Genomic DNA, 27,495 nt, shown 5'->3' on the forward strand with positions numbered 1-27,495 from the left:
TCAACATGGCTGCTCCCTGAGACGCCGAGTTGTCAAAAGTTTGTGTGGAGACCAACAAAAAAGTATTGTGTTACATTTTTGTGAGATTGGAACATTTTTTGCATAATCGCCAAAATGAAGTCGGTTTTTATGGTAGCAGAAAAGCCTTCGCTGGCTCAGTCACTGGCAAAGATCCTCTCTAATGGGAGCATGAACAGCCGAAAAGGAATGAATGGAGCCTGCTCTGTGCACGAATTCACCGGCCGCTTTCGTGGAGAAACCATGCGGATGAAAATGACTTCTGTGTGTGGACATGTCATGGGCTGCGACTTTGTTGGGAAGTACAACAACTGGGACAAAGTGGATCCGGTAAAGATAGTTTGCACTGAAGCTTTTGTCTTTTTTTATTTTAATTTGTATTAGAACCGCCTTCATCAGCTTGCCCCTCCCTCTAAATCTGACCCCGCATCCCCTCCCCGTGCCCCTCCCGTGATCCAAAATGCTTGCATAATAAATGGAGTGTGCACCACAGTAAATGAGTAATTCAGATAATATCACTTATTTGTATACACGAAGAGTTGTCAAGTTTTCTGTAAAAAATCTTCTTAAAAGTTAAATGATAAGGGAAACGATTATTGAAAAAGAAAAACTATTATACTTTATACATTTTACTCAGGTATTCATAGCAAAATGCTGACCAGTGGATGGGACAAGGGCAGCTAGCCCTAGTTCGTGTCACTGATTTGACTGAATGGCTGAAATGACAACATGAATTAGCCGTAACATTAAAATCTCAGAATCATGCAGTTTATGATGGCAAAACTGTGGAGAGTGTAGCCTCCCTGGTAATCACAGAATAGTTGAGCGTGATTAAGCCATCAAGAAGGTGCTACTATATTCAGTAATCCACTGCCAAATATCTTATGAAGTTAGATCGAATTATTTAATGACTTATTTACTGTGCATCACTGCATGTTGTGTGTGTGGCTGAATGTTTAACTTTTGACATTAAATTGACAATTCTTTTTTTAATTCTGTCTCACATCTTTCATTTTCAGGTGGAATTGTTTACTGCACCAATACAGAAGAAAGAAGCAAACGAGAAACTGCGCATGCCTGCATTTTTAGCCAAAGAGGTAATTGTAATTTGTATGGACATTCAGTCACTGATTCAGCTTAACTCTGCAATTTTGTAAAGAAGTAGAACAGACATTTATGTCATTGTCCCAATCGACAAGCAATTATGATAGTATCAGTGTGTGCATCCTTGTTGAACAGGCAATGTATTTTTTTTTAATAAAAATATAAAAAAGTAAAATGTATTCTGTCTGTGTGTCATAAAAATCAAAGCAATAGACTATTTGCTGTTCACAAAAAAACTTGCATGTAATTGTAAGTTGTAACTGAGCAGTAAAGTTAGCCAAACTTTTTTTTTCAAACTATGTTTTTCCATAATACATACTTTTCGTTCTTGTTCTTGGAAAATTTGCAAAACAGACATGTCATTTTATAACATGTGTGTGTTTGCTTAAATAAATTTCACAGTTAATAGTTGTGCTCTTCACTTGTGTTGTTTTACCGCTTGCAGGCATCGGGCGCAGAGTACTTGGTTTTGTGGCTGGATTGTGACAAAGAAGGAGAGAACATTTGCTTTGAAGTCATTGAGTGTGTGGAGAATGTCATGACTAGGGTGGCTGGGCAGGTAAGTTAACGACCATGTACCAGGATGGGGGAGGGGGGGGGGGGGTGGAATACATGTAACAATCTTTAGGTTGTACAGTGTGACCTCCCTTTTAAGACCTAAAAAGGTCTGAGGAAAAAAAGACTGGATGAGATTGACGTATGTGGTCTTCATGTTCTGCTTCTTAGACTTTATTTACATTTTTTTTATTGATTCAAAATAGTACAGAAAAAAACCTTATTCTGTGATTTGTGTTACTGTTACAAATCACATTTTCTGAAAGTAAATAACGTAGTTAGAATGACTTTGATGTTGTAGGATATATAATAAGTAATATGTTCAGAAATAACACTTTGGGAAGTTTTTACTTTTATGCACTAAAGTTGAGCATAAAACTGTGGACAGCGTTATTTCCGAACGCAGTCCATTACCAAAACACAGTCTGCTGTCAGCAATACTGCGGTTTTTATTCAATTTCCCATTTCCAGTTCATTTTTGTATTCAAACTCTGACTCCTTTTTGCAGCAAGTTTTCCGTGCCAAGTTCAGCGCCATCACAGACCAGGAGATCAAGGGAGCGTTCAACAACCTGGGTGCCCCCAACAAGAACGAGTCCCTCTCTGTTGATGCCAGGCAAGAACTTGACTTGCGGATTGGCTGTGCCTTTACTCGCTACCAGACCAAATTCTTTCAGGTTCGGCCCTATTATCTGTTATTTGAAATTGAATGTTGTCATTGTTAGACCGATGTTGTGGAAATTGAAATCAGACTGTTTTATTGGATTTTATTCTTTCACTTTTAAGTATGACTGCATTCAGAATTGTTATATTATATGCTAATAGAATGTTCTGGTTTTGAATCACACACTGTGATAACTTCAAGGATATAACTGGTCAGTTATATCACTTTATGGATGTTGCTAGGATATATTCCCTTAGTTCAACAAATTTGAAGAAACACCCATGAAAGTGTCACTATTTTTCGTCTTTTTAAGGCAGTCTTTTATTTCACCTCTCCCTTACCACGAACATGTTTGGCAGCACTGCTGAAAAAATGGCACATTTTTCAGCAAATTGAAATAAGTTTACACGTGTTGACGGCCATCCCTGGATATGATCTGATTGACAGGGCAAATATGGAGACCTGGACAGCACCCTGATTTCCTACGGTCCCTGCCAAACCCCAACCCTGGGCTTCTGTGTGGAGCGTCATGACAAGATACAGTCTTTCAAGCCCGAGGCCTACTGGGTTGTTAGCACACAGGTAGCATTATTCTTAATTATTTATTCCTTCTCAGAAAGCGTCCAAGCAACAACAATAACAACAACAACAAATCACCTTAACTTGTGAAAGTCTTTAAAGTTAGTGGCACTGGTATACTTGTGATTTTGAATTCCTAAATTCTTAAGTTCTGAAGGATTCTGCTTCTTGAGCATCCCATTACGGTGGTGATACTGATAGAAAGTTGCAGTTTAGCCTTTACAGTTTGATGTGAAGACAACGATAATTGTTAAATCATGGGGCTATATAGGCTTTATTGGAGAGCAGGTCTTAATTTAATCATACTTTGATAAGATAAAACTAGTTTGCTTGTGATGCTACCAAGTGGTCAGTAATGAAGAATGGATTTTATCAATATTTTGAAATTCATTACTTACAGAAATGTGTCCCCCTCCCCCCAACCCCAGTATTTGTCAGGTCACAAATTTCATGTGTGTAATTGTATTTTCATACAGGTGCAACTGCCGGATGGCAAGTCCATGAAACTCGACTGGGAAAGAGTTCGGGTGTTTGACAAGGAGGTGGCCCAAATGTTTGTGAATCTCATTAGATCTGGAGACAAGGCCTGGTGTGTACATTTCGTCATTTGACTCCAACCAAGAATGATTCCAGTGCTATTTAACGTGTGGAAGTTAAAAACATAGTATCTGGTGGTGAAATTGTAGGCAATGTAAAGGGACAGAACTGAGACTGCTAACATTCCATGGTTAGTTTATAGAAAGATGAAACGTTGATAAAAAGTAAGTTCCATAAATTAACCGTTCTTGGATTTGGATTCTAAAATTTGAAGAAAGAAAAAAAGAGCTAAGTATGGGTAGAAGTTAATGAAATACAAATGGATAAAGGTCCATAATCCAAGCGTGTGTGTGTGTGTTATAATTGAGGGCTAACACCAAGAATTTTGAAAAACCTGAAAGGCCAGCAGCCACTGGGTTGGGTGCAGGAAAAAGAAATTTTTTCTTCTCATATTCACTTTAGTGTGACTTTCCTGCTGGGTGTGGTCTACCAATGCTTTCCCACAGGATTACCCATACTTTATTTACTTGTAGCGAACAATGAGTAATGTGTTTGATTTGGGTTTTTTCAGCGTGCTGGACACAGTACAAAAGAAGGGAGAAAAAACAAAACCACTGGCTCTGAACACCGTGGAAATGTTACGAGTGGCCAGCTCTGGTTTGGGTATAATATCAATTTGTTTCTATTTTTCTCGGAAGACCTGAATAGTTTTCTGTTAATTTTCTTAGTCAGTTTAGTAGTTTATGTATGCTGCACTGCAAGAAGCAGTGTTTCTGAACTGCCTGAATGCATAGTTATTTCTGGTCTTTTATTCTTTAAAAAAAAAAAAAGAAGCTTAACGATGACGTATGCAACATGGACGCTTTGGGTAAGTTATGTTGATATATTTTGAAATATTTGACGTTCTGCTCACATTTTTCCCCCAAGTACCAGTCTACCTGTATTGATCACAGAGTTTAATTATTGCATGAATGATTTACATTTTACATCCAACCTGTAACTATTTCATTTCATTTTCATTACTTTATTGTCCCATCGGGCGGGGATGTAGCTCAGTCGGTAGCGCGCTGGATTTGTATCCAGTTGGCCGCTGTCAGCGTGAGTTCGTCCCCACGTTCGGCGAGAGATTTATTTCTCAGAGTCAACTTTGTGTGCAGACTCTCCTCGGTGTCCGAACACCCCCGTGTGTACACGCAAGCACAAGACCAAGTGCCACAAAAAAGATCCTGTAATCCATGTCAGAGTTCAGTGGGTTATAGAAACACAAAAATACCCAGCATGCTTCCTCCGAAAGCGGCGTATGGCTGCCTAAATGGCGGGGTAAAAACGGTCATACACGTAAAAGCCGTGAGAGTTTCAAGCCGATGAACGAACAAACAAACAAACAAACATTGTCCCATCGCTTGGAAATTGGGGTCGCTTCCTCCCAATGCAAAGCTAGCAACAACAGTCGCGCTACCAAGGTGTATGCATGTTTAAGTGTATTCAGCCACCTGCACTTATGGCAGGATGACCGAGGTCTTTTACCTGCCACAGTGGTGACACGGGGTTGGAACATGGATACCGTATCTGAGTCTGCACATAAAGTTGATCCTATCTTGATACCTGAGCGTGAGAGAATTGGGAGCATTGAAATAGACAACCAGCTTTCATCCTCAAAAGGATGACACAGGTCAACTTTACATTCAGACTTTTAGACAGTATTCATGCCCCGCTCCCGTGTCACCGCTGTGGCACATGAAAGACCTCTTGTTATTCTGCCAAAATGCAGGTGGCTGATTATGCCTAAACTCACACACGCCAGGGTAGTGTGACTTTTGTTGCTGCTAGCTTTCCACTGGGAGGAAGAAACCCCAATCTCCTGGCAATGAGATACATGTAATAGAGTATTGAAACAGACCAACAACAACAGAAACCAGTCAAGCTGTGTAGATTTTTGGTATGTGTCCAAATGGAAGAAAGCCGGTATTTTTAATAATCAAACACTGCCTCACGTTGTTATGAATATGAATCTTATGATTGTTTCAGGATTGAGTCCTCACCACACTATGCAGATAGCAGAACGTCTCTATATTCAGGGCTACATCAGCTACCCTAGGACAGAGACCAACAACTATCCAGACAGCTTTGATCTCAAGTGCGTCACTCATAACTATTTCTTTTGAGGTTTCATGAACTTGGCGAAATGGTCATGAAAGTTTCAGCAATTTTAAGAAGTGTAAGGTAGCCCTTGATGTCCATTTTCCGCCATTGTGAAAAATGTTCATCAAATCTGCCGAAACAATGGATTTGCAAGACGTTTAGGTATTTTGCCAACTATCAGCGCAAGCGACATCTTTGCCTTAGTTGAGATATTTGACTTTTCCTATCCTTACCAAAGGCTCTTTGTAATGAGTTGCTAATCCTCTTGTAAAATGGAGCTGGCCAGCTTGGCAATGAACTTAGCTAAGCCACTGCAGGGGTGGCGTTTCCTTAAAAATTCTGGTAATTTACTGGTTAAAATCTCAGAATATTGGAAACAAAATCGACAAACAGTCATACACACTGGTTGATATTTCGTTTGATTGGGTTTGGCTAGGCTTATGTGGATTTGTGCAGAAATACTGTCTTTGAAGCAGCATGATGAGGTGGGTTAATTTATTTGTTGTTTGTTGCAGGGGAACACTGAGGCAGCAGCAGGATCATCCAAACTGGGGCTCCTTTGTCAGGAAACTTCTTCAGGAGGGCATGAAGCAGCCAAAGTAAGTTCATGGTGCGGAATTTAAGTGACTGTCTGAACTAGCAGAGATAAAAACCAAAATAATAATACAAATTCTGAGAAAATCAAGCCTTCAAAGAGAAGAAACCTCAAAACGAAGAGTAACATTGTCTGACTTTATAAATCTGAAAATTAGGTCTTGTAAGAGGTTAGTCGCCAACTGGTTGATATTTTGTTTGATTGGTTTTGGCCAGGCTTATGTGGATTTTGGCAGAAATACTGTCTTTGAGCTGGTGGTCTTAAAATGGGGGTTCTATTGTCATGCCTCTGTACATTTATTTGAAAAAAATTGCGTTTTGCAGAAAAGGGCAGGATGCAGGAGACCATCCCCCAATCACCCCAATGCGCTGTGCTCGTGAATCCGACCTGGAGGGCGACAGCTGGCGTCTTTACGACTACATCACCAGGCATTTCATCGCTACTGTGAGTTGCTCCTGTTTTTCTTATTTTGCAGAAAAGTACTCGTGTGCTCTTGCGAGGTGTCTTTCGAAAACACGTACATGTTTCCATCACATCCCTCGCTAGTAATAGGCCCCTCCAATATTTGTTCAAGGTTTTGCAAGAAAAGGTCACTCGTACACAACCCATACAAACCCGACGGAGTTATTTCCGAAAATCGTCTTGTTACTGTCTGTTGCTACCTTACACATGGGTCGCGCTCGTTGCAGAATTGTGCGTAACTATTGCATTTTTGGGTGCCATACGCATTTTGATCATATCGATGCACAAGTAGGTCTTGTTGTTCATCAAATTGGCTCACATCGCTCAAAGTCAGTGCGACCCCTGCTTCATGGAAAGACTTTTTCTTCACAGAAAGCTTAACAAGTTGCGTAAACAAAACAGTAATCATTTGATGTTAAATGGCTTCACAATATTGAATGTACAAATAGTTTGTCAGTATGCATATCAAAATGTCTCAGATTTAAAGAAAAAAATGCACACTGGCAAAATAAAGAAAGAAAGAACAAAACCTGAGTGGCTGCAAGAATGTTCCTCTCTCATCTCCAAAATCCTTGTTTTCTTGCTTGAAGGATGTGTCCATTTGATCAAACAACAACAAAGTAAAATAACAAACCAGTGGTTGCCAAGAGTGGGGGCATTAACCGTTTCTCTTCGTCTGTTGTTGCAGCTGAGCCCCAACTGTTACTACCTGCAGACGACAGTTTTCTTTGAGATTGGGTCGGAGCAGTTCTCGTGTACCGGCAAGGTGCTTCAGGATCCTGGCTTCACGGAGATCATGCCGTGGCTGGCCCTGGGGGAGGACGAGGAGATCCCAACTCTCAAAAAGAACACTATGCTGGATGTTGAGGAGGTGAGGCCTATACCGTACTTTCCGGGTCATAAGGCGCGACTTTTTTCCTCGAGTTCGACCCCTGCGTCTTGTATAACGAAGCGTCTAATCCGTGTATGAAATACGAAACAAATCAAAGAGACCGCCTGAGTACCAGTCAAACAACTTGTGATAATGCATGTTTCAGCTACTAGGTACTGCCCTGGCCAAGTTTCCTCGAGCTCTCAAGCCACCCAGCTATCACAATGCCTGCCTTTGATCTGGCCGCACACACAGAGCACACATAATTATTTCCACTCTGTTAAACTCGGTCACTGACCGGTCACTGACCCGGTGCAGGAAGTATTTCCTCTCTCAGATATGACAGGGAAACCACCTCTCATGGCAAAAACTGGGTCATTGACCCCTGGGAAGAAGGTCGTGTCTATAAACAAGGCCACCCAGCTATCACAATGTCTTTGATCTCGCCGCACACACAGAGTTCGACTCTGTTAAACTCGGTCACTGACCGGTCACTGACCCCGAAGCAGGAAGTGTTTCCTCTCTCAGATATGACAGGAACCACCTCTCATGGCAAAAACTGGGTCATTGACCCCTGGGAAGAAGGTCGTGTCTATAAACAATGGACCTGGCTTTGATCTCGCCGGCTTATTTTCATTCTTCGACTACCGGTATACTTTTTCAATTTTGGTGCGCCCTATCGGCCCCCTGCGTCCAATGGGTGACTGGATTACAAATTTGTTTAAAAAGAAGGGGGTGCGTCTTAGATAACGAAGCGCCTTGTCACCCGGAAAGTACGGTATATTATATAGGTTACACACTCCGAGTTCTGATTATCTTGCATATTTTCCCGAGGGTCGATTTTCAGGTATTACCGAGCCTTTGGTTATATCTTAACTGTATCTCCAACTTCTTTTCGTTTTCTTCTTTTCATTTTGATGCCACTCCCTCATTTGTCGCTGAACCCCGCAGTTGACTCGACTCGGATTCACACAAGCCCGTCTAGCAGACGACAGTTCGAACAGTCTTCAACAGCACGGTTGCAAGCAGATTCAGCTATCAATCGAAGCAATACACTTAAAGCCAAAGCAAATAACCAAATGAGAAAACCTAACGTTTGATTTGACTTCATGGTGACTCTTCTGATTATTTTTTTGGCGTTGGAATGGATCTCAACAGTCTCTCTCTCGGTTCTGTGTAGATGGCTGTCTGTGTAAAAATTAGGGAGTATCGTCCCTTCGACTCCGCTCTTTAAATCCATGCAGAATGTGCGTATCGTTTAAAGTATTCTTTATTTTCTCAATATTGACGCATGTAGGCCTGTACCTATACGTGATATTGACTTTGACACCACATAATATTTCAGTCGTATGTTGAAAATAAGTAGTCTATCTGTAAAGTCTGACTATGCAGATGACCTCTATAAATTATTCAATTGTACTCTGAAATCAAAGACAATGACCAATGACAGTTGAGATCGAAACTCGGTTGTGATGGGTTATCCATATGGTTGTGATGGATTATCCAGAATAATCACCTCTTCAGCTAACAGAGACAAAGAGGCAGGTCATGGGATCAATCAATCAATGAGTCTTATATCGCGCATATTCCGTGGGTACAGTTCTAGGCGCTCTGCAGTGATGCCGTGTGAGATGAAATTTTATACGGCCAGTAGATTGCAGCCATTTCGGCGCATATTTACCTTTCACGGCCTATTATTCCAAGTCACACGGGTATAGGTAGACAATTATTAACTGTGCCTAAGCAATTTTGCCAGGAAAGACCCTTTTGTCAATCGTGGGATCTTTAACGTGCACACCCAATGTAGTGTACACGGGGGGAGGTTCGGACACCGAAGAGAGTCTGCACACAAAGTTGACTCTGTGAAATAAATTTCCGCCGAACCTGGGATCGAACTCACGCTGACAGCGGCCAACTGAATACAAATCCAGCGCGCTACCAACTGAGCTATATCCCCGCCCCAGGGATAAACAGTGTTACCCTATGGGGGGCTCGGTAGCTCAGTTGGTAGAGCACTGGACTTGTGATCCTAGGGTCATGGGTTCGATTCCAGTCCCGGACGGACACTGGTCAACTGTATGTGCAGACTCAGAGACGGTATCAATGTTTCATCCCCGTGTCACCACAGTGGCACGTAAAAGACCTCGGTCATTCTGCCTTAAGTGCAGGTGGCTGATTACACCCAAACACACACACACCTGGGAGAGTGACCCGAATTTCCCAGCGATGGGGCAATAAAGTTATGAAAATGAAGAAAAAAAGTTTACGAGCTTGGAAAACACTAATGCACGCATTCAGGGAGGAAAAGACTGGGTAGCGCAATGCATACTATTCCCAGCATCCTGAATTTCCTTGAAGAAATTCCCCGGGGAGACAGTAAAGTACACCAAATACAACAAAACAAGGCCAACATCCACTATTCTTAATGTTGGAATGTCAGTAACACACCAGATTTTTTTTAATTTTAAGGTGAAAATGATAGACAAACGAGCCCCCCAGACTAGTGAATTCCACTATTCTTTATGTTGGAAAGTTGTGAACACATCAGACTTTTTTGTTTAATTTTCAGGTGAAACTGATAGACAGACAAACGAGCCCCCCAGACTACCTGTCAGAGTCTGAGCTGATTACCTTGATGGAGAAGCATGGTATCGGCACCGACGCCAGTATCCCCGTCCACATCAACAACATCTGCGAGCGAAACTACGTCAGTATCATCCCGGGAAGGAAGCTGCAGCCTACAAACCTCGGCATTGTCCTGGTGCATGGGTATCAAAAGGTGTGTTTGCCGAGAGGTTTAGTGTTGAGTTAAGAATCTAAGGATAAAAAGGTCTTGAACAGACGAAGCTTGACTGTCTCACACCAATGGAGATTTTGTGTGAACCTTTGATACAGTTGGATGTTCAATGTAAAAATTGATTGTTTTACATCGCACGTCTTCGGTAAAAGAACTAAAGTGATCATCTTAGGTGCTGTTGTTGGCTGTTGACTAGTTTTCCACTTTATTGATCTAACTCTTCCCCTGATAGGCGGGATAAAAACGGTCATACAAGTAAAAACCCACTTTTGCGAAAACATGAGTGAACGTGGGAGAAGAAGATCTAACTCTATGTATGTTTTCCACACTAACTGTCTATACGCTTGTTTTGATCTATTGATTAAAGTGATCATCTTTGGTGCTCTGATTGTTGATGACTAGTTTTCCACTTTATGGATCTAACTCTAAGTATGTTTACCACACTAATTGTCCTTATGCTTGTTTTGATGTAATTTCTCCCTCTGTGCAGATTGACTCAGACCTTGTCCTCCCCACCATGAGGTCGGCGGTGGAACAGCAGCTGAACATGATTGCGATGGGCCAGGCCAACTTCTACGAGGTCAAGCAACACGCCATCGACATCTTCCACCTCAAGTTCCGCTACTTCGTGCAGAATATCCCCGCCATGGACGAACTGTTTGAGGTCACCTTCTCCTCTCTGGCCGACGCTGGCAGACCGATTTCAAGGTACAGTGAAACGGTAGCAGGCTAAATGCTCCCCGGACAATTGCCTCCTGGACAATTGACCCCCGACAACTGGCCCCTGGACAATTGCCTCCCATCATTGGAGGACAATTGCCCCCCTGACAACTGTCCCCTGGCTAACTGCCTCCAAACCTTGCAGTTGTCGGGGTGGGGGTGGGGGGGGGGGCTCAATTAGCCTAGAACCCAATGGAACAGCATATTGTTTGCAACATTCTACAGTGGTGCCTGCAGTGTGTTGCCTCTCCAATGAGAGGACACCTCCCAATAAAGGACTCCTGTGGTCCCTCTGTTTTCTTGACTAAACTATACCTGTCATGACAGGCCACCTGCAATGTAGGGACACTCTCGGCTTGTCCCAAGCATGTCCTTTCATCACAGATACCATTAAACTACTCTGGAACCCCGAATTGAAGACACAAGATTTTCTGTTCATAACTTGTGTAAATTTACCTAAATCTTAAAACTCCCTCCTCTTGAAGATCAAATTTTTTCAATTTTTTTTAGATCTTTAAAGGGGGAACTTATATTCACAGCACATTATTTGTGAAATTCTACTACACAGAGCCAACCTTTTAATTGCTTCAGGTGCGGGAAATGCCGTCGCTTCATGAAGCTGGTGGAAGCCAAGCCAGCACGTCTCCACTGCTCTATCTGCGACTCCACCTACAGTCTGCCGCAGAACGGCAACATCAAGCTCTACAAGGAACTCAAGTGTCCTCTGGATGAGTTTGAGCTGCTTCTCTGGACCACTGGGGCCAAAGGAAAGGTAGGCTTGTAGGGTGGAGGGGTGAGTGGGAGGAGGGGGTAGTCTTGTGTGTGAAATAGGAGAGAGAAGGGTAAATGGGGTTCCAATATGCGTGTGTGTCACCGTTGTGTAAACATTTTACACTCGGCACAGATTGTAAACACTGAATATTTGTACAGATTCGAAGTTCTAGCTGTTTGAAATAAAAAACGGACACAACTATCTTACTATCAACTAGTACTGCACTAGGCTTAAGACACTTTGACTTGACTTATGCCTCTGTATTGAATAACAACTGTGTGAATGATGCTATACTGAATGAAAGAGTGTGACATGAAGTTCTTGTACATCATTGTAAAGAGTGTGAATGACGTTTTAGTTTAGATGTCAAGCGCTTAGAGCAAGCCTTTTTAACGAAAGTTTTTGATTTAGCGCTATATAAATGTTATTATTATTATTATTATTATTATTCCCAGGGGAACACAGTATCGCTAGGCATTAATCCTTTTACCCCCATGGCACCAAGTATCGTCTGCTCAAGCTCCCTTATGAAATCCCGTAAACGCCCACTATTCACGGCGGGGATGTAGCTCAGTCGGTAGCGCGCTGGATTTGTATCCAGTTGGCCGCTGTCAGCGTGAGTTCGTCCCCACGTTCGGCGAGAGATTTATTTCTCAGAGTCAACTTTGTGTGCAGACTCTCCTCGGTGTCCGAACACCCCCTTGTGTACACGCAAGCACAAGACCAAGTGCGCACGAAAAAGATCCTGTAATCGGTGGGTTATAGAAACACAAAAATACCCAGCATGCTTCCTCCGAAAACGGCGTATGGCTGCCTAAATGGCGGGGTAAAAAACGGTCATACACGTAAAATTCCACTCGTGCAAAAAACACGGTGTACGTGGGAGTTTCAGCCCACGAACGCAGAAGAAGAAGAAGCCCACTATTCACAATGCTACCTATGATGCATATCTGTTTCCATTTCTACTGGATTCCTGCCAAGGTTGAGCATCTATAAGTTTGGAAAACTCGCTGTAGTTACTTTGCTAAAGTATTTTAAAGTTTGAAATTGACTGAGTTACTTCCCATGCCTTGGGAGTAAAACAGCTGAGATAGATTTCAGTGTATTGTTTCAGTGGCGCTTCCCCCAAAGACAAAAAATGTACAGTAGAACCTGTCGAGAAGGACCACACAAGGGACAGACCTTCTTCTTCTTCTTCAGCGTTCCAGAATTTTCTGGTGACGTGTGAGCTCGTTTTCCCATTTGGGTTCCCCACACTATACTCTGAGAGCATAGTCAGCTTCACTCCGCTTTCGTTGAGTAGGCATGCTGGGTATTTCCGTGTTTCCATAACCCACCGAACTCCGACATGGATTACAGGATCTTTTCCGTGCGCACTTGGTCTTGTGCTTGTGTGTACACACGAAGGGGGTTAAGACACTAGCAGGTCTGCACATAAGTTGACCTGGGAGATCGGAAAAATCTCCACTCTTAACCCACCAGGCGGCAGCGACCGGGATTCGAACTCACGACCTCCCGATTAGGAGGCCGACGTCTTACCACCACGCCACTGCGCCCGTCAAGGGACTAACCAAAAGTGGTCTTCATAGACAGGTGGTGGCTATGAAAAGGTGAACTATATAATAAAAAAAAACATCTTTCTGGAATCATTTTGGGTGGTTACTGTGGGTAGGTGGTTGATATCAAGAGGTAGGTTCCACTGTACCACACACGAAATTGAAGCATAGATCACACTCATCGTATTCTCCATTTTCCAGAGCTATCCCCTGTGCCCTTACTGCTACAACAACCCGCCGTTCAAGGATATGCGGAAGGGGATGGGATGCAACGAGTGTTCCCACCCCACCTGCCCGCACGCCTTCTCCCAGAACGGAGTCTCTGAGTGCGTGGAGTGTGAGAGGGGCATCCTGGTCCTGGACCCGACATCTGCGCCAAAGTGGAGGATGTGCTGTAATAAGTGAGTCGAGTGCTTGTTCTTCAGGGCGGGGGAGTGATAGGTGTTTCAGGAAAATAGGTTCACTTTATTAAGTTGTATGTCTATAATAACTACCTAAGAGACTGTGGTCATTATGGATAAGTGGTCGCTATGGAAAGGTGCATTATGTAGAGGTCCAAGGCAGACATGGCTCATGTTCAACAGATGCTGTACAGTTGACGTCTTTTAATTGGTTTCAATATTATGATTTGAAGATACAATGTATTGTCAACCACTTCATAATGTTGTGTCTAAGAGCACATTTTGTTGTGCTCCTTTGTGTATATATGATTTCAAGGCTCTATGCAAGTCTGCAACAACAACAAAAACACGCACAAACTTGAAACAACAACAGTAAACGAGAAACATGAAGCAGGTTTTTAACTCAAGAGTGCAAATCAAATGTACTGATTTCCATGAGCAAAGTGATTGTAAGGCTTCTTTTTAAGCCTACTGTCTATATGATACTTACCGAGACAGTACTATTCTTGCACATTATCTATTATAGGCCGAAAAAATTGGACAAAACGCTGCGTGGGTACAATTATCTCCCATAACCATGCGCCACCGTGGATCCCAAGCACTGTCTGAGTGCTTCCCCCTTACAGGATGTAGGTGGCGCGTCCTCTTTCTTTATGAGCTGCAGACCCTCAAAAAGCCCATAACATATCAAGAGGGGAGGCGGGAGGGAAACTCTAATAGTACTGTCTCGGTAAGTATCATATAGACAGTAGGCTTAAAAAGAAGCCTTACAGTCAATATAACACTTACCTCGACAGTACTATTCTTGCACAGAATACCAGAGTGGTGTGAGGGTGATATGTAGAGTATTAAACTCCTTAATCAAAATCACTTAAATCCAAGGATTAAGATACCCAGGCAATTTTCGAACAGTACTACTGTAAAAGAAAATATACCCAAGAAAAATACCTTAGACTGACGTGACCATGCTGGCAACCACTGCTTTGGCAATGCCATACGACTGGTCAAGCCTGAGACTGGAAAAGTCTCGCATATAGTGGTTAATAAACGTGGCTGGAGTCTTCCAGAACGCGACCGCCATTATGCTTTGGAGCGAGGCACCCCGCACGTGCGCCAACGAGGAGCCGATAGCCCGAATCTCGTGTGCCCTGATGTCAGGGACCACATCCACTTGAGCATGAACATAAGCCTGTTTGATAAGCAAGGTCAGCCAACGAGCTAAAGTTTGTCTAGAAATATCCGATTGGTACTTCGGATTAAGCGAGACAAACAGTGACCGCTTAGAAGACCGAAAGCTACGTGTTCTATCCAGGTACACTCTAAGGGCACGTACTGGGCAGAGGAAGCGATCAGGGTCATCATGTTCAAGAGTGGGAGCCAAGGCTTGAATGACTACTGGTTTGGACAACTCCGAGGCATTCTGATTCTTGGCTCGAAAGTCTGGTAGGAAAGCCAACGTCACCTGATGTGTGGTGAACTCAATGTCAAATTCCAGGCCACTCAAAGCTTGAATACCACTGAGTCTACGGCAAGTGGCTAAAGCGATGAGGAACACAGTCTTAAAAGTCAGGAACTTGATACTAATGCCTGCCAGGGGTTCAAACTCCTTGCTACGCAGGAGTTTGAGAACCAGGAAGACATCCCACTTGGGAAATGAAACCCGAGGTTTAGACACCGCTGCATTGCTAATACCCGAAAGGACATTAGCAATGAGGGAGGAACTGATCAAGTGTTCAGGTCTGCGACCAGTAGCAGCCGCAATCGTGGAAGTGATGGCAGATTTGTATCCAAGAAGAGTCTTAGAAGAAAGACTCTTCTTTTGATACACTTCCACCAGGAAGTTGGCCAAGTCCTGTGTTGAGGGATAAAGCGGCTTTATCCCCTTGGACAAGGCGAAGGAGGCCCAAGCTCTCCAGCGTAAGTCATAGAGCTGATTAGTTGATCGCCTCTTAGCGTTCAAGGAAAACTCTACTGAACTCTTGTGCAATCCTAGTGCAAGCAGTTTGGAGCGCACAAGAGCCATGCGGTCAAGCACAGACTCTCTGGACGTGGATGAGGGAGGCCTGATCGAGGCTGGAGCAGACTTCCCCCGTCCAGATTCAGAGGTAGAGGGTCTACGTGGGTGAGACCGCGAAGATCTGGAAACCACGGAGCTGTTGGCCAGTAAGGCGCGACCAAAATCAGTCTTGGCCGTTCCTGCAGATACTTTGCCAGTACCCTCGGAATCAGAGATGTCGGGGGATAGGCGTAAGCATCGAGGAGCCTCCACGAGAGAGTGAATGCGTCCACGTGGAACGCATTCGTGTCTCGAAAGGGGCTGACGTACCTGGGAAGCCGAGCGCTGAATCGAGTTGCGAACAGATCGATCAGAGGACGGTCCCACCTTGCCCACAGACGCCGTAGAACGTTGTGAGCGATGGTCCATTCTGTGGGGAGAACCTGATCGCCCCGACTGAGAATGTCGGCCAGGGCGTTCAGTTTCCCCGGAACGAATTGGACTGACATCCGGACCTGATTGGTCTGGCACCAGAGCAGAATCTCCTCCGCTAACAGGGAGAGGGACCGAGAATTGGTGCCCCCCTGGTGGCGAAGGTAAGCTAGGCATGTGGTGTTGTCCCCGTGGACCAACACATCCTGATCCCGAATCAGGAGGCGAAACTCCAGCAGAGCCCGACGAGCCGCCTCCAACTCTAGAAAGTTGATGTGTAGGAGGGACTCCTCCTGGGTCCAGACCCCCTGGGCCTCGTGCAGGTCCAGGTGGGCCCCCCAACCCCGCGTAGAAGCGTCGGTGTACAGGAAGAGAGACGGCCGTCTCGGTTGGATAGGCACCGCAGAGTTGAGCCAGATCGGGTCCAGCCATTGGACTACAGCCTCGTGAAACCAAGGCCCGATCTGGACCAACTCGGTGTAATCGAGAGGCCTGGAAGTCCGATCTGCTACTGCCCGTTGCAGGGGACGTTTGTGTAGCCTTGCAAGGGGCAGCAGCAGAGCGACAGACTCCATGGAACCCAACAGTTCCGCCAGCCGCCTGTGAGGAACAGCGCGGCAAGCCTGAATGGAGAGGATCTTTCGCCTCAGGGAGAGGATTCTGTCCGGGGAGGGAGACACAGTGTAAAGCACTGTGTCGAACGCCATCCCCAAGTAGCAAAACTGCTGGGCTGGCACGAGGTCTGACTTGTGCCACTGTATCTGGAACCCCAAAGCATGGGTCCGTTCCAGGACCTGCCGGGTGTGTTGGAGGCATTGATCGCGAGACTGGGCCAGGGTGAGCCAATCGTCCAAATATTGACGCAGACGCACACCCTGAGCTCTGACCAACGCCGCCAGCTCCTTGACCACCTTTGTAAAAATCAGCGGGGCCAAGGACAGGCCGAATGGGAGGGCCCGAAACTCGAACACTGTGCCCTCCCAAACAAACCGGAGCAGATGTCGGTACCCCGGGGCCACCAGGATGTGGAAGTAAGCATCCTGGAGGTCCACAGACGTGGCCCAATCGTTTGGCCGGATGGCCAACCGGACCGACGAAGGGGTTTCCATCTTGAACTTGCACCTGCGAAGGTACAAGTTCAAGGTGGAGAGGTCCAACACCGGCCTGAACCTGCCGTCCTTTTTGGGGACGGTGAACAGGCGGGAGTAGAACCCCGGAGAAGGCTGAGAAAGGGGGTAGACAGCCTTCTTCTCGACCAACGAGTTCACCTCGTCTTGAAGAGCCTGCCATCTGGCAGGGTCTCGAGGAGGGGGGAACGTCAAAGGTAGAGCGGACAATGGAGGTTGTGACGACAGCGGTAGAGAAAACCCCGACCCCACCACCCTCAAGATAAACTGGTTGGAGACCAGTCTGCCCCACATGTCGCGGGCCCGAAAAAGGGAACCGACGGACGAAAGAGGGGCAACTTGAGGGGGCGTCAACGTAGGGCCGGGACTCACTGAAAATTCTGCTGGCGGGCAGGCGCAGGCTTGCGACCACCCCCCTGGTGGTGCTGCTTACCCTTACCTGTCTGAGCACCCTTCTTCTTACGCTTGGGAGCACGAGAAGCCGGGGCCGCAGGGGGGAACGCGACAGGCGCCTGAGAGGAGGAAGAAGGAGGCAGTGAAACTGGCTTCTTCTTCTTCTTCTTCTGAGGCTGGGAGCTGGAGGTGACTGTAGCACTTCTCTTACTCCCCGCCGACGTCGCCGAAGCAGCGAGGCCAACCATCAGAGAATCAGTGTTCCTCTGGCGTGTGGACTCCACCACAGAACGGACAGTGCCCGGATGAAAAAGGGAAGAAGGCTGAGGAAACGTGTTCCTCAGACTCTTCCTCATATCCGGAGGCACTAAAGAAGTAGCCAGAAAATGATCACGGAACAGGGCCAACAAGTGGACCCGTGTTCCAATGGCCAATTCTGCCGCAGTCGTCACGCACGATCGCACGGCATGCAAAGCCCGATCCACTCGAACCGTGTCAAGGACCCGAGTGGAATCGGACTCTGCCCGATCGGGAGGGTCCAACAGTGTGGACAGCGTGCTCATCCATGTCAAGGCCTGTGATTGGGCCTCGACAATGGAAGAAACGGTGGCCTCAAGATTGTGGAACGAAGCAGAGCTCAGTTCCACCTTCTTGACCGAAGGCACCTCCCCAACGAACACATCACCGTCAGCCCCACCCTGAACACTCGAAGTCTGGAAAGGGAGAGTTCGAGAGTCAAAGGGAAAAGGGAGGGACGAAACAGATTGGACACGAGGAAACAGTGGAGGTGCGCCTCCCGAAGGAAAGCACGGCACTGAATCCGCGTCCTCCCGAGGAACATAGGTCGCGTTCGCACGTGAATCTGTACTCCTCAGGCGATGTGCTGCCGCTTCCACCGTGGCACTAAGACTAGGGTGGAACGCGAATTGCTGGCGGCCGGATCGTTCATAAAACGAGCCGCCGGCAGACGCGGCGTGTGCCTCCCGCGCCCGGGCCGAAGCGGACTCCAAGGACGAGAGGGCGTCGGAGGGAAGGACGTCCTGAAACTGTTCAAACGTCCTTCTAGCTGTGCGAGGGAGAGCCTCCTGCCTCTCGTCCTCAGACTCCACGTCCTGTGTGTCAACCGAAGGGTTGGGAACACTAGACGACAGACGCTTAAGAGAGGCATCCGTGGCGTCAAGACGCCGCGTGATGTCTGTCATGTACTGTTGGAAAGTACGAAGCATAGCTTCGGAAGTTCCATCAGAAACCGGCAAGGGTAGAGGATCAGTGTTAACCTCAGGGCGACCCTGATCCTCCTCCCCATCGTCCTCTGACTCACTCTCCTCTTCACTTCCCGACAACTCCTCAACAGCAGGAGTGTAGGAAGCTTGAGGGGGAGGAGCCGAAAGTGATGAAGTAGACTGTGACGAAACGCCCACTGAAGCAAGAGGCCGCGAAGACCCCTGCCCCAAAGACGAAACGTCTCCAGCAGCCGAAGGGAGAGAACAACAAAAACCCTGCGACTGTTGGGTCAGTCCAGCCAACGAACCCCCGCCATTTATAGACTGAACAGGGACCCATCGGGTCTGATCAGAAAAGAAATGGTCCGGTCCGGTCGGGGGTGCCGATCCGGTCCGGTCGGGTGGTCCGGTGTTCCGGTGGTCCGGTCCGGTCCGGTCGAGTGGTCCGGTGTTCCGGTGGTCCGGTCCGGTCCGGTGGTCCGGTCCGGTCCCGTACCATCCGGAGGTCCCGTTCGGCACAGAACCATCCGTACCCACAAAAGTGTTCGGGTGGTTCGGTCCGGACGTGGAAACACCGTACCATCCGGACCCGTAGGTCCGGTGGTCCGGTGTGTTCCGGTTCGGTGCCAGACCACCCGGACCAACAGAGGTGGTCGGGTGGTCCGGTCCCGACCGGACCACTGGTCCCGTACCGTACCATCCGGACCCGTAGGTCCGGTGGTCCGGTGTGTTCCGGTTCGGTGCCAGACCACCCGGACCAACAGAGGTAGGTCCGGTAAGGTCCGGTACGGTCCCGTACCATGGGTCCCGTCCGGACCAAACCCGGAGGTCAAGTCCAGTCGGGACCCGTGGGTCCGGTTCGATCCCGACCCGTAAGCCTGGACCGTTCCGGACCCTTGGTCCGGACCATCCGTCACCCGAACACCAGACGCTAAGGAATGGCGTGGGGTCAAGACGGTCCGGTCGGAGGTGTCGGTTTGAGCAACAGAAACAATGTTCCCGTCGCCCTGACCATTCGACAGAAGTACCACGTTCTGTCGAACACCTCCACGTCCAGTAACTAGTCGGCCGGAGCGTTTCATAGAGGGACAGCCACCAGTCACACGGACGTCAGAGGGAACCGTAGTAGCAGTGGTCGTAGGCACGATGCCTGAAACCCCTGCCCCCACAGGACCGCCCTGAACGGGGTCAATTCGCATCCCAACCCCAGCGGGGAGGGAATTCATAGACCCCGTCATCTCCTCCGATCTCCCCCCCCATGAGTCCGAGACTACTGTCGAAACAGCAGTAGACGACCCAGCGAGGGAGTTCAGAGGAGGACCCGTGTCCCTCCTGGCTTCCACAGCGGTGGAAACCGAGGAGGGCACAGGAGAGGCACCGGAAAAGAAAGAAGTCGAAACCTGAGTCTCTCCCGTAGCCCCTAGATCAGATTCACCAACCCCCAAAGAGGGTTGGGAATCGACCCGCCCCCGGATTCGAGCCAGGGAGGAGAAGGAAACCTTCCCCCCAGGCTTGAAACCGGGAGGAGCTGAAGCCTGAGACTGAGGGCCGGACAACGGCGTCGAAGGGGGGGAAGCGTGTTCCACGGAAGGAGAAGGAGAAAGACGCTTTTTCTTTCCCCTCGACCTTCCCCGAACCTTCGACGGCGCAGCCCCGCCCGAAGTCCCAGGTTCAAGCCCAGCCTGTTTGAGCAAGCTCGCATTGAGCTTGCTCAAACAGGCTTTCTCCGCCCTCCCTCGCCGCAAACGCAAAGCGTTTGGGGAGGGAGAGTCGGAGCGCCGAAAGGTCCCCCTGTCCGTGCGCAAAACATGACGCTGTGCGCCCGGAGAAGGGTTGCCCCCGGCAGACTCTGGTTCCGTAGAACCAGAGCCCAAAACAAGACGAGACATCCTACCTCGCCCTGTACGTACCCTTAAAAAATCGAGAATTAACAAAATTCAAAGAAAATTAGGTCAATACTCAAGTGAATGAGGCGAAACGAGAAGCAGACGACCGGTCACCACGAAGTAGGACGGTAGGCACGCCGAGTCCGCCACACAACAACGGAGGCACAAGTTGGAAGAAAAACAACGTAGCCTCAAGCCAGAAGTGGAATAACACACAAAAATCCAACAGGTGGTAATCCACACAGAAAAGAAGACTCTAGAATCCAAAATAATCCGGGAGCGCAGCAGAAACACAGCCTACTGTCACGCGCGAAAAAAGAAAGAGGACGCGCCACCTACATCCTGTAAGGGGGAAGCACTCAGACAGTGCTTGGGATCCACGGTGGCGCATGGTTATGGGAGATAATTGTACCCACGCAGCGTTTTGTCCAATTTTTTCGGCCTATAATAGATAATGTGCAAGAATAGTACTGTCGAGGTAAGTGTTATATTGACTCCAGTATTTGGTCTACTGCATGCTCTCTGATTTGTTTCCAACTACATTATTTGTATAGTTTCACATGCACAATGAGAAACTGAAAGATGTTTAAATAAAGAAATCCATTGTCTAGAGCAACATGTTCAAGGAGAGGTATGTCATTAGCGAAGGGCCAAAGATTTGACAATTTGGTTTCCATGTTTGTGTTCTAGGTGCAACGTGGTGATCCACTTCTTCGACAACGCCCTGAAGGTTGCAGTGAAGGAGGAGAGTTGTGATGAGTGCGGGGCCAGTGTGCTGGAAGTGGAATTTAAGGTAAGGAGGGATGAAAGATAATAATGGTTAAAATCTGGACAATCTGCGAAAGTTGTGAGACAGTGATGATTAAAGGGTTAGAGGACTGGGACTGGAAGAGAAACAAAAGATTGAAAGAAAAAAGTGTTATTATGGTTGAATTGCAAACATTCACACCTTCAAAGATATTAAAGTAAACAACTTCTTCTTCTTCTGCGTTCGACGGTCATTTGTCGTAGTAAGCGTAGACATCCGGTCTGCTCCCCGCCTAATGGCCGATGTCTTCCGTCTTCGGGGGACTACGTGGGTTTAAATTTGGAGTGGTCCTTCTCCTAGAGGAGTTTCCTTGCAGGGATAGTGAGCCTCCTCTGCCCTCGTTTTAATTTTGGAGTGATCTTCTCCTAGGACAGCTGCCTTCCAGGGTTGACGAGCCTGTCCTGCCCGGCAAAAAGTAAACAACTAACTCAACATGAACATGGGGCAGTAGAAGAACACTACACATTTGTTACACCAGGTTCAGTCAGTCAGTCTGTTTGTCCGTTCAGCAACAATTTTGGTAATATCCTGAATCAGCTCTGTGTGAGGTTCTTTATCACACTGAATGCATCTCAAAATGTTCTCTTCTTTCAATGCTTCCACAGGGCTAATCCTGAAGACTGTCACATTTGTCTTATCTCTGCCATCACTTCTGTTTCAGCCTGGCAAGAACCCTCTACAGGATGGGAAAGAGGAGCATACTGGATGCTGTTTCTGTGACCCTGTGTTCAAACCCCTCATGGAGAAACACCACGCCATCAACCGCCTACCCCAGAGGGGGCGGGGTGGGAGTGGTGGGCGGGGCCGAGGCGGAAGGGGGAGGGGCCGAGGTGGACGGGGGAGGGGGCGTGGCAAACCCAAGGACAAGATGTCTCAGCTGGCAGCGTACTTTGTATGAAGTGAACAGCTTCATGCTTTTGGGGGAAGAAAATCTGTGGTCTTGTTTTTATTTGTTTTAGTTGTATTATTGTTATTATTTTAAGGTATGGATGATATGGTCAACTTTGTATGAAGTGAACAGCTTCATGCTTTTGTGGGATAAGATTTGTTGTTTAAAGGTGTTTTTGTCATTCATGGGGTTATTCTGATCAAAAGGAACACTTCATAATTATGATGTGAACAGCCTCACCTATGCCTCCTCTGTGACAAATGGCATACGGTGGAACCCCCCTTTTAAGACCCCCCAATTTAAAACTCCCTCCCTTTTAAAACCCTGTTTTCTCAGACTCTCTGTTCATAACATTTGTAAATTCACACCCCTTTTAAGACTCCCTCCTTTTTAAGACCTGATTTTCTCAAATTTGTTGGTGTTAAAAGGGGTGTTCCACTGTACTCTGTATGCACAGCTTGCAGGATGTTTATGAGTAGCCATTGCGCTAAATGGCATACTTTTCATGCACAGCCATGTTTTTACGGAAGGAAATGTGTGCTGGTTTTTTAACGTGTCAAAAGTTAACCACTGAATCAAAAGCATAATGATGTGTTGTGTAACTTGCTTCTGCCGCCTCTCCATCAAGAAATCGGCCCTTTGGCTTTGGTGAAATGATTGGCAGATGTATTATTATTTTTTAAAAAGAGGAAAAAAGCGAGAAAGAAATTGGACAGCTGAAAGAATAAATGGAAAATGAAACAAGTCGCGTAAGGCGAAATTACTACATTTAGTCAAGCTGTGGAACTCACAGAATGAAACTGAACGTAGTCCGCCGCTAGTGCAAAAGGCAGTGAAAGTGACGAGCCTGTTTGGCGCGGCAGCGGTTGCGCTGTGCTTCATAGCACGCTTTACTGTACCTCTCTTCATTTTAACTTTCTGAGCGTGTTTTTAATCCAAACATATCATATCTATATGTTTTTGGAATCAGGAACCGACAAGGAATAAGATGAAATAGTTTTTGAATCGATTTCGGAAATTTAATTTTGATCATAATTTTTATATTTTTAATTTTCAGAGATTGTTTTTAATCCAAATATAACATATGTATATGTTTTTGGAATCAGAAAATGACGAAGAATAAGATGAAATTGTTTTTGGATCGTTTAATAAAAAAATAATTTTAATTACAAGTTTCCGATTTTTAATGACCAAACTCACTCATTAGTTTTTAAGCCACCAAGCTGAAATGCAATACCAAACCCCGGCCTTCGTCGAAGATTGATTTGCCAAAATTTCAATCAATTTAATTGAAAAATGAGGGTGTGACAGTGCCGCCTCAACTTTTACAAAAAGCCGGATATGACGTCATCAAAGGTATTTATCGAAAAAAACAAAAAACGTCCTGGGATATCATACCCAGGAACTCTCATGTCAAATTTCATAAAGATCGGCCCAGTAGTTTAGTCTGAATCGCTCTACACACACACACAGACACACACACACACACCACGACCCTCGTCTCGATTCCCCCCTCTATGTTAAAACATTTAGTCAAAACTTGACTAAATGTAAAAAGTGCATTGCATTGAAAGACCAGTGCACAGCTGTAGTCACTGCCAAAGAAGTGAAATTGATCTCATGTGTAACAGTACTACCTTATTAAGTTTAACATTGTAAGTGACTTGAATATTACTTATAGCCAGTCACAGGCTCATCTGACTTGTTCAGGGATTATGGTCAGTGTAAGCACAACAACAATTATTTTAGTCAGATCATCATCAAATCAGAGGGTCATTAACAAAGTCATTGAATCAGTCTATTTCGTTCTTGACAGGCGCGTCAGAAATTCTGTCATGTTAATGACCCCATGATGGATTCATGACCAACACAACGTCTCAACCAAGCTCGTGTTAACTCACATGGACCGGATTTGTCATCAATTCAAGAACCTTTTTCAAAAAGTTAGAAAAATTATAGGACGACTCATACATTTTGCCCAAATTGTATGCACAGTGACAGATTATAATGATCAAAACCAAGCACCTGCTTATGTAGCAGGAAATGTCAGTTGTCGGTCAGTGTTGCAATACCAACTGAGCCGTGGTTTGACAGCACAAGTGTTTCTGTTATTTCACCTTCTACCTCCCAAAACTTGACTCTGTTGATAGTAGATTAGTTTACAATCAAATGATTATATATATATACTTGTTCTTATACTCATTGATGTTACATTGTACTTTGCTTGCTGTAGCTGTAGGGAACATGGTTTGCTCTAGAATTAAAAAAAAACACATTGTGCAAAGCTACTTCTATACAGTGAGATCTGATGAAGCTTGTTTGGTTGTGGCGTGTGTGTACCCACTCTGTCCTTCAAAAAGCCTTTTAAAATATAGTTGCAGGAGATCAAAGAACGCACAACTTTTTTTATTATCATATAGTCGTACTCCTATAAAACATTGTACATATATCTGTTGATGTGTTTAAGGAAATACAGGTTGTAGTTGATTTGTACTTAATATGATTGTGTTCTTTGTGTACATATGTTTCTTATGAGGGAGAGTAAGAAAGCATAATTTTTATGCTGGTACCATCCGTGTAGAAATCAAATATTTGTATCGTTTTAATGCATCAACAAAAAAGAAGTCTGCATTCAGTGCTATTCTGTAAGGACGCTCTGGTATGGTTTACACTAAACTAGGTTGTGCATTTAGCACTATTCTGTAAGGACGCTCTGGTATGGTTTACACTAAACTAGGTTGTGCATTTAGTGCTATTCTGTAAGGGCGCTCTGGTATGGTTTACACTAAACTAGGTTGTAAACCTGAATGCGTTATTACACAGAGGGTAGGCATTTAGGATAGGAACATTTCTGTGGCCTGTAAAACTAAGCAGTTTCACCAAGACTACAAGAACTAAACCTGTTCTATGTGAAGATCACATACTTTCTCTCGGGTTGTTGTTATGTTCTTGTTATGTTAGATGTCTTCAGAAGGTCACAGTGCCTAGCTGTTGCTTGCTTCGCAGCTAAAGTCTCTGGTAAGGAATGATGAAATAAGCCTGCTGCTGTACTTAATCAGCAAATGTTTTCAAATAAAATTTGATTATGTTGCTTCATTCTTTTATCAGCAAGATCTGTTGAAAAAACATAGCAAGCTGACATGTGCTCTGTTATGAATAGTGCAATACAATAACATAAAATAAATCTGTATGACAGAACTACTTTGGCTTTGTGGATTCATGTATGAATCTGTGTCTGTGTGTGTGAGTGCTCTCTTAGGCACAAAAAAAAAAGTCTGTTTACGGTAACATAGGCAAAAAAAATAGGGTCGGTAGGTTGGGATTTTTCTTTCTTCCAAAAAACCATATTTTTACGTTATTTTGCACAAAAAAAAGATTTTTTTTCCCCCAAATGCCCCAAAAAAGTCCAGGGTCGCGCGAAAAAAATAGGGTCGGTCGGGTTACCGTAAACAGACTATTTTTTTTCTTTTGGCCTTACATGATAGATGGTAAGTAACAAGCTAAAAATGGTTTAGGGTATGTGCCTGTGTGTGATTACCCTCTGGAATGCAATCCATTCAAGGAACTGACAGAAACCTTTTCTGATTTTAGAAAATGTTATTGTAAACTTTGGAAGTTGGACTTCACGGTTTTCTCTCACAAAGGAAGTAAATTCTCAACATACACACACTCCCCCTCTCTCACACACACACCATATATGGTTGCATCTGAGAAGACAAGCTTGTCCACATGTCCCACTTACTCCGTTGCTTCAATTAAACTGGAAACCACAACACGCACACCCAAAAACAATATCATTCTCGCACAATCTTCACCAAGCACAATAATCCTCAGGCACAATCCAACAAAATCTCTGCATGCATCTATCAATCATTCAGCAGCAGAGACAGTTGGATGCATAGTCTTTTCTCTTGTGGAACACGGCAGCAGAAGGTGTGGGTTAAGCAGTCATGGTTGAACTTGACCAAGCATGTCCCACTTACTCCGTTGCTTCAATTAAACTGGAAAACAACACGCACACCCAAAAACAATATCATTCTTGCACAATCTTCACCAAGCATACTAATCTTCAGGCACAATCCAAAAATATCCAGATCCATGGTTCAATCATTCAGCAACAGCAACAGTAGGCTGCACTGTATCTTTTCTCTTGTGTAACAGCAGCAGAAGGTGTGGGTGAAGCAGTCACCAAGCACAATAAACCACATGTACTCCCAAACTGTCCACATCCATCACTCAAGCATTCAGCAGCAGCCTGCACTTTTTCTTTTCTCGGCTAGGACGCAGGGGTGGGTGAAGCAGTCAAGGTTGAACTTGATCAAGAACAATAAACCATAGGCACATGTACTCCCAAACTGTCCATATCCATTGTTCAATCATTCAGCAGCAGCCACAGCAGGCTGCACTTTATCTTTTTTCTTCGCAGGGGTGGGTGATGATCGGTTCCCCTCGCCCTGCTGTCCCAGCTGTTTGACATACGCGTCACGAATGAAACGGAACGCTTGCAGGCTGGCGTAGGGCGTCTGGGTGATGGGATCAATATATTTAGCCGGCAGTCGCGTGACAGGACATGCCTGCCTCTGCGGAGGTTTGCATTTGGTCTGTGGGAAGATGGCGTTGTAAACATTGTGGTCGGTGAAAGTGATGAAAGTCCTGGAGCAGACGTCAGAGGAAGCTGGGGCTGGTTGTTGAGCTGCCTCCAGCTGGGCATCCCTGTATGAAACAACAAAATAATGTGTTAGGCAGGTGTACCGGTAAAGAAGGTATTTGACGAATAGTAAACAAAGTTGACACCAAAGCCTGAGGCTTCGGAAACTGCAGCATACCTTCAAGTATTTCTAAAAATAATGTCATTTGCAATAACAGCCCCATGCTTCTCTCCAAATCTCCCAAAACAAATGGACAAGACAAGCGAAGCACATGTAGTACATGTACCTGCCAAGCTCCTTCAAATGCAAAACAAACAAAA

At 45.6% G+C, this 27,495-nt stretch overlaps 2 protein-coding genes and 1 long non-coding RNA gene across 4 annotated transcripts in view; 1 reads left to right on the forward strand and 2 right to left on the reverse strand.

Moving 5' to 3' along the window:
- Positions 1–25,724, forward strand: LOC138971363 (DNA topoisomerase 3-beta-1-like). The gene is made up of 17 exons (XM_070344089.1): positions 1–348; positions 1,038–1,115; positions 1,568–1,681; positions 2,186–2,353; positions 2,788–2,922; positions 3,396–3,508; positions 4,028–4,119; positions 5,485–5,593; positions 6,114–6,197; positions 6,517–6,637; positions 7,344–7,526; positions 10,096–10,305; positions 10,814–11,031; positions 11,635–11,815; positions 13,573–13,772; positions 21,520–21,622; positions 22,299–25,724. Exons 1-17 carry the CDS (start codon positions 115–117, stop codon positions 22,533–22,535), a joined length of 2,580 nt encoding a protein of 859 aa, XP_070200190.1. The 5' UTR covers positions 1–114; the 3' UTR covers positions 22,536–25,724.
- The window catches only part of LOC138971386 (uncharacterized), a 124,775-nt gene that overhangs the window by 60,308 nt on the left and 36,972 nt on the right, over positions 1–27,495 (reverse strand). The window lies entirely within an intron of this gene.
- The window catches only part of LOC138971372 (vacuolar protein sorting-associated protein 72 homolog), a 9,262-nt gene continuing 6,744 nt past the window's right edge, over positions 24,978–27,495 (reverse strand). The window contains exons 7-8 of one of the 2 annotated variants that reach the window (XM_070344101.1): positions 26,918–27,239; positions 24,978–26,781 (exon numbers count right to left, since the gene is read on the reverse strand). In XM_070344101.1, coding sequence (XP_070200202.1) covers positions 26,638–26,781; positions 26,918–27,239 — 466 coding nt within the window. In that variant the 3' untranslated portion in view covers positions 24,978–26,637. Of the gene's footprint in view, positions 27,240–27,495 lie in introns of both variants that reach the window. The other variant, XM_070344102.1, reaches the window with a different exon arrangement.

The sequence above is a fragment of the Littorina saxatilis genome, linkage group LG7, assembly GCF_037325665.1.
Source record: "Littorina saxatilis isolate snail1 linkage group LG7, US_GU_Lsax_2.0, whole genome shotgun sequence".
In the NCBI taxonomy this organism is placed as follows: Eukaryota; Metazoa; Mollusca; class Gastropoda; order Littorinimorpha; family Littorinidae; genus Littorina; species Littorina saxatilis.

Bases quoted from the DNA above. Each gene is read 5' to 3' on its own strand.
- LOC138971363 (XM_070344089.1), top strand. From the start codon at position 115: ATGAAGTCGGTTTTTATGGTAGCAGAAAAGCCTTCGCTGGCTCAGTCA. The intron at 2,354-2,787 runs GTTCGGCCCTAT...TCTGATTGACAG, and splicing joins ACCAGACCAAATTCTTTCAG to GGCAAATATGGAGACCTGGA. The intron at 10,306-10,813 runs GTGTGTTTGCCG...CCCTCTGTGCAG, and splicing joins TGGTGCATGGGTATCAAAAG to ATTGACTCAGACCTTGTCCT.